Source organism: Pipra filicauda, unplaced genomic scaffold (genome assembly GCF_003945595.2).
Source record: "Pipra filicauda isolate LSUMZ 115617 unplaced genomic scaffold, ASM394559v2 scaffold342_size772408_pilon, whole genome shotgun sequence".
NCBI classification, from domain to species: Eukaryota; Metazoa; Chordata; class Aves; order Passeriformes; family Pipridae; genus Pipra; species Pipra filicauda.
This window is the reverse complement of record NW_024104468.1, coordinates 93,623-100,752: the sequence shown is the minus strand read 5'-3', so window position 1 is coordinate 100,752 and position 7,130 is coordinate 93,623. Positions and strand designations below refer to the sequence as shown.

Here is a 7,130-nt window from a genome sequence, read left to right as displayed (position 1 = left end):
TACTCCCCATCATCATTTTTTTCAAGAGATAACCAAAATTTTTGGACATTACTGAATGCAGTAAACCCTGGGGTCATGTTATGACAAACAAGAATTACCATGAGATTTAATTCAAAGTAATACAAATCACAAATAATATAAAGGAGCCTTAAAAAACCTCAAAGTCTAAAAAATTCATTTTTAAAAAAGGACTTTATACTTAAATATTTTAGGCTTCCTTGGGTAGCTGTTTTAGAGAAAAATATTTAGATGATTTCATTAAGGCACAAGGATGTCAGCATGTGATCCTTTAAATACCAGCTATTTAAGAGTAGTACGAGAATCAGCAGAAATTCTGAAATCCCTGCTATACACTAATGAACCAGTGATAGTCATCAATAGTTTTTAATGAATAGTAGTTGTACTTGCTATTTCAGTTTTGCCTGTGGCCTCATTTCTGATTTCTAAAACTTAATATTGAATTTGAGAGTGTAAGGTGAAAGAGGAAAGGGAGAAGCATAGAGGATCCCTATTCTAATAGAAGAACACTGGATCCCTTTAGGAAAGAAGAATCTGTGGACAAGAAAGTGAGAAGGATCAGAGGGACAGTGTTAGAAAACACAGTGTATAGCCTGGAGAAGGGATTGCTTTTATGAAGATGTTACTAAGAAGCTTTCTCACAGCAGTGTGTATCAGAAGAATGAGAGACAACATACTGAAAGAGAGATTAGACAGGGTATAAAGAACAACTTTTTCACTCTGAGGACAGCCAAGCAGAAGAATATGCCCAGGGAGGTTGTACAATCTCCATCCTTGGAGGGTTTCAAGACCCGACTGGATAAAGCCCTGAGCAATTTGGTTTGATCTCAGTTGACCCTGCCTTGTGTAGAAGGTTGGACAAGAGACTTTCTGAGGTCCCTTCCTAACTCAATTACCTTATGGTCCAGTGAATGATTAAACACATGCTATTTCATACTGGGAAAGAAATGGTAAAGGGGAAGGGAGACCGAAGGAATAAAAGCGGGTGGAGGAGTGTTGCAGAACGTAACATTGGCATGCTCCCGTTCAAATCATAGGCTTCTGGGTTGGGTTGCATTGCAACCGTTTGGGTTTTTATTTATTTAATTGAGCTCAGAGGTCAGAATGTCCTGTGACCACTATTCAGGTCACCCCCTAATTACTAGGAATTCTGAAACTTACCACCTGTCCATTTGTTTTTATGATGATGCAGTAAGGCAACATTTTAGTACTTGAAACCCACCTGTCTAGAGGAACAAGGCTCTGTGAGGAAGCTAGGTTTTCATTTAACTATTGAAACAAAGACAAATCAACCAACCCAGGAAAACTACACCAAAAACCAGACCAAACCTTACATGTTTTATCCTCATTTTCCATTCTGGTTTAGGCTTGACCATTAAATTCTTACTGGAGGTACTGCTCATTTACTTCAATTTCACAGAAAATCTTCTCAGTCTTTCTTGACATTTAGTAATCACAGTATCCAAAAAGGTTAATGTATTTTCTTTGGGACAGTTTTTATTTTTTTTGCTACAGTATTTAAATTACAAGCTTGGGTGATGATTTCAAAGACAATTACTTACTCCTTTTGCTAAAGGAAGCTTAAATTAAATTTGTTACAAATAGTTTTGATTCCTTTCAGATGTTCTTGGTTTTACATTACAGTACAAAGCAAGCAAACATTCCTTTAGGAGGGTAACATCCCTTTAAGTTATTAAGTGGAACAGTACCCAGTCACACAAGAATCTGGACTTCCAATGTACTCTGCTTATGTGATAGTTCAAACTTGCCCTTTAATACCGAAAACCCTAAACAAAAGTTTCCCTTTTCGTTACACTACTTCTTACTGCTTGTCACCAGGGCTATGCATTTTGCAAGTATGAAAGCAAAGATAATGAAAAAAAATTAAAACACAGGCTGTGTCTAGATCACAGACTTCTGCTGGCATATCTGGGCTATGGAATCTCTGCTTTCTTACACTATCTTGAAAACAAGCCTGTAGTATAGTGTGGCTATGCTACATCACAGTGCTTTTTTTTTGGTGTAGTCTAGGCTGTTTGGGGTGAGTGCCTTACTTCTCTTGTCAAAAAGCTCTTTTTTGGCAGCATGTGCTGAATCTACATCAAAAGTCTTATTGTTTTTTCTTTATCACAAGAATCTCTTCAAAATAATTATGGTCAAAGAATAAACAGGAAGGTGGGGGTTTCTAGTAGAGTTCTGCAGGTGATTAAGTGGCCACAACTTCTCTGAAGGTACTAGCAGCCTAAAATCCAGTCATATTTTAAGAAATTACTTTTAACTACTGTCAAGTACAGAACCATTCTCTGAATTTTCCTACCAACTACAAATGGTTTTATGCCAGCATAGTATGTTTCTCCTACTGCCAAGCAGAGCAGCATGAAGACAGTGTCAGGGAAGGAAACAGAACAAATAAGAATTTGTACACAAAAGGCTTTTAAATGCACCAAGTACGCGTGAGGGAGAAGTCTTTTTCCTCTGTTTTCTTCTTCCTTAAACAATCTCAGCTGTTGCTTGCTATTATTTTACCTCAAAATACTCAGAAAAGAGGAATAACTGCTCAAATCCACTATTCCTTTTCACTTGGATTTACTTGACTGTAAGATTCTAAGCCCTGAGGTCACCCAGGTGGAAGCAATGTCACCAGTAGTCTGAAGGACAGAGTATATAGGAAGGCCAATATCAGGCCTACCCACACACTCTTTGGAGTTCCAATGCAAAGCAAATTTTGTTGTGTTGGTAAGTACAAGTTTGATAATGTACTATAAACCATGCAATCTATTTGCTCCAACAGAATTGTCACACGAACCAACAATTTATATCATCAGCTTTTTATAAAGGAATGCCAACAGAAACTGGATACTTGGTTGCAACTGAGAAGTGAGCAGCTCAGATAAGGAGCTGGACAGCCTATGTGTGTGTGCCATTTCTGCTCCTCCAAATCCTGAGAGACTTTGCAGGTGTGGTACCTTGGCATAGGTTGGGAAGGTTGGAGAGGTTCTCCAAGTAACAAGTATAAGGTAGCTAAGTTACACAGAACACCTGGTCACTCATTTTTCAAGGGGCACATGTTGGTAAAGTGGTGCCCAACCTCCTCATGATCTTCTCGGAGGCAGTTCTGCTGATATTACTGACTGTGCAAGGAATATAGCACAAAGCGAACATACCAGGATTTGGACTACTGATTTGAAACTGAAATGCTTATTAAAAATTGCTTTGACTTTAAATAGCTTTAGAGTTTTAAATAAAATAATTATTTTAAAATAGTTTTAATTAAATGAACCTAGAAGTAGAGGATCCTTGGCCTCCATGTCTGATAAATTTTTGAATAAATAGATATATATATACTTCTTGATCTTTTTGGTGATGAAATGCACAAAAAGTTTAAAAGACTTTTTTACCCTGAAATCAACAGTTGTCTCCTTAGGAATAAACTTAATATCCTGAAACACTCAATGCAAAGTTACAGAACCCAAAATACATTCTAATTACATAATCACTATAAATACATATTTTAACTGAATGCATGCATTTTAATTACTCTGTAAGTAAATTACCAAAAAAGAAAATTAAGATTCTCTTTAAAAGATGAACTAAATAAATAAACAAACAAACCCAGAATTCAAATAATAAACTGAACCAGCCAGTAACACTTTAAAATACAAAAGTGTCTTTCCCTTTCTCCTTGAGATAGCCCAGCATTATAATACTCTGAGGACAACAAACAAAAAAATATATCAAACTACTGTTCTCAAGTTTCATTCTGAAAGCAAAAGTTTTCATTACTTTGGGCATTTTAAATTTGCTAGCTTAATATAAAGCTGCACGCGAGGCTCCGTAGGGTATAAATAAACTAAGCCTTCACAGTGAAAACAAAAAGAGAAATCATACATGCAGTTTATTCTAGAAAAAACATGATTTTAAATTTCACTTTAAAAACCCGTTAAGTGTAACAGTGCGTTAGGAACAATCAAGCTCACTAGAGGGACAATTTACTTGCGAATGCCAGAAAGCATGATCATTTAACGTTATAATTCTGAGTAGCATTTTGAAGATTTCACTTCATAGCATTTTACAAAACAATATCCTAAACCTGAACACACTGCATCATACAATGTCAGTAAGCATGAAATCACGGAGTGGAGTGAAGCGGATCCCTCAAAAATGCTGTTTCCTGAGGTGTAAAGGAATTGTTTCACACTTCAGCAGGGCTAGACCATTATGCTCTGTGCAAGGAGAGTTGCCACATTTTGACCAGCGTGTAGGCCAAAGGCCTGTGTATCTAATTCTCACCTTCACTGTCCTGTCAGTGTTTCTTTCACATACCACCACGCAGGGAGGGCTGAGCACCAAGCAATAGAAATACCCATTTAAAATGACTCTTTGTATTGATCTAAATTTGTTTGTATAGCTAATAGAAAAAGATCAGATTTTACAGTACAGGTCTCAGAACTGCAGGGCAAATAGATGCAAATGTGCTTTATCTGCTGGAACAAGTGCCCTAGACCACTAACATACTCACCACATCTGTGGTGAGCCTCTGAATCTTTTCTGTTGGATCAGTCGCACTTTACATAACATTCATTCATTGAGAGAGGCTGCAGCCACACAGTTCTGTGATTCTGTGCACTCATTTGGGATGAATCAGACATGAGCCCTAATTGCAATAAATATTCATAGACAAAGGCAAGGATCATTATTCCCCATTTATGGAGGAGAAATTGAGGCACAAAGTGATTACTCAAAGTCAGTGACATGGCTGGACAGAAAAGCCAGTTAGCCCCACACCTTCTACCAGGTGCTTTAAAATTGGCCAAAGACACTTGACTATTTAATATGAATAATTTACTAAACATCCTACTTTTGTTTCTCTGTTTAGTGAAACTACTGATTTCTTTTTTAACCCTCCATTTCTAAATCAACCCATACAATACTGAGAGTAGAGGTCCAGGAAATTTAGTGAAATCTGCCAGCAGATTTATCCCACTCATGATATTCACTGTAAGCTATAGATACAAGGTCAGCCTGGTAATCACCAAATGAGGGCTCCATGAATGCTGCTGCAGTCTTCTCACTCCACCAAATAATTACATGGCTCACCAGGAGAAAAAATACGGAGAAAAACAGTAAGACTTAGAAGAAAAATAACGTTTCCATAAAACACAGACTTATTGCATGATAGCTGGAGGCAACACCTTTGCACAAACAGCTGTAAATTAAAGCTGTCCTTTTGCTAAGCTTCCAGAGATTGCTTACACAATGTGTGGCAATGGGAGAGAATACAGAAGATAGTTAATTTTCTTCTTTCTTCTTCACTTGCTCAACTTGATGAAAAGCGACTTGCCTACTCTCAAAAGGGTGAAGGTATGCTCCCATACCACACTGCTACAATTGTGAACAGATGTGAACATTTTGCCACCTGATTGCTAAACTAAAATTTTCTTGATTTCTAAGTAAAAGTGAAAGTATATCAACAAATACACATCACCCACAGGTGGCAAGTGTTAGAGAACTTGAAATCACAATTTTTTTCTACCCTCTCCAGTAACCATTGGTGAGCTCTTGATGTGCTGTCCCTGCTCATTTCAACTATGAGAAGGCTATCCAGTGTTTAAGTTCTTCCATACGCTGCAATATCTGTGTATAATAGAAATCCATGTTGGCAGCAAAGTCAGTACACACAGGGGATTCCATGTCACCAAAGGTACAGTACAATGCAGTTCCTCCAATGCTAAGGAAAACAGTTGCTATGCACAGCAGGATCAGCAAAATACAGGAGCCACCAGATACTTCATCTGTAAATAAGAGCAGAAAAGGTGAAAAAGGATGAAATACAAAGCAATACAAACACATGCGAGAAAATCTGAGAAAAGTTTTTACCACAAATGGGTCAGGAGGTAAACACACTTAATAATGCTCAAAATACAGAGCAGTAATTGTATGTTTCTCAGCCTTTTCAGAAACCTAATTATATAGCTTCGTTTCTGCAGTCTGTGTACCTGTCCTTGATCATATCACTTGTGGACTCGTTCCACACAGAAGCAAAATGCACTCACCTATGAGAATGCCACACTGCCAAAGCCTTCCTTCATGGAAATAGTTGAAATGAAATGAAAGCTTTGAAACTAAAACAAATAGAAACACTCTTGCTTAATTTGTAATGACACTGACTGTGCTACCATGAACTGCTTGTGTTTCCTCTCACATTTTGGCTGTAAGGATAGAGACAAAACCTTCAGGGTAATGTGAAGGGTTATTTTACATTTCAGTTATTCTCTGCTACCTCTTTCCATGATTGTTTATTACAGAGTAAGAGCAATACCAGAGGTTGCAGAGATGCTGCTACATCCTCACAACCTCATAATTTTACTTTGGGGTCAGATTACTTTGGTAGTCTGCACGTAAAAACAACATCTGCATCTTCTGTTAGATTGATGTGGCTCTACGAAAATTTCTGAACTCCCTTCACTCTACATCAGGGAGAAGAAACAGTGCAAAAGAAGAAAAAAAGAAGAAAGATTCATGTGCTTTTTTGTGCGTTTGAAATCAGATTTGAAATAATAGCAATAGTAGTATAAAACAACTTTCCTTTTGAATCACTAAATCCTTGGGGAAAAAATCATAGAAGAAATTCTAATTGAAATTTTATTTAAAACATAAATACTTTTAAAATAATTTCAAGGAAAAGAAATTTAGTGGCTGGCATACACGGTAGATATAGAAAGTACTATCATTAGCAACCAAAAGTATTTTTCTTAATATCTCTTTAGTTTGAATAATAGAGAGCTTAAACTCCAAGAAAAGCAGAAGAAAACAACATACTGTATTTCTCATGAGGCTATTCAGCCCATCAAAAAGGTGGTAGGGTGTAAAGCCAAATTTAATGATGGCTAGCAAATATGTATGGATATTAAATTATAAAGCAAGGTTAAAATCCTGGTCTACTAGAAAGGGTTGGAAAGCTACTGGTGGAAGAAGGACAACACATTGTTTCTTCTGCATCCCTCTTTACCCACAGGGTAAATGGATTTATGGAGAAAGCCTACACCTCCCACCCTCTAAGCAATAAACATTAATGAAAGAACTTCCATTAGCTGCCACTTGCAAATCATTCA

The 7,130-nt window shown here is 37.1% G+C and overlaps 1 protein-coding gene across 4 annotated transcripts in view; it reads right to left on the bottom strand.

The window, feature by feature from the left end:
* Positions 1-1,495: 1,495 nt before the first annotated feature.
* CNST (consortin, connexin sorting protein) overlaps positions 1,496-7,130 on the bottom strand; it is a 47,766-nt gene continuing 42,131 nt past the window's right edge. For all 4 annotated transcript variants that reach the window (XM_027729751.2, XM_027729755.2, XM_039384245.1 and 1 more), the window contains one exon: positions 1,496-5,810. In XM_027729751.2, coding sequence (XP_027585552.1) covers positions 5,605-5,810 — 206 coding nt within the window. In that variant the 3' untranslated portion in view covers positions 1,496-5,604. The remainder of the gene's footprint in view (positions 5,811-7,130) is intronic.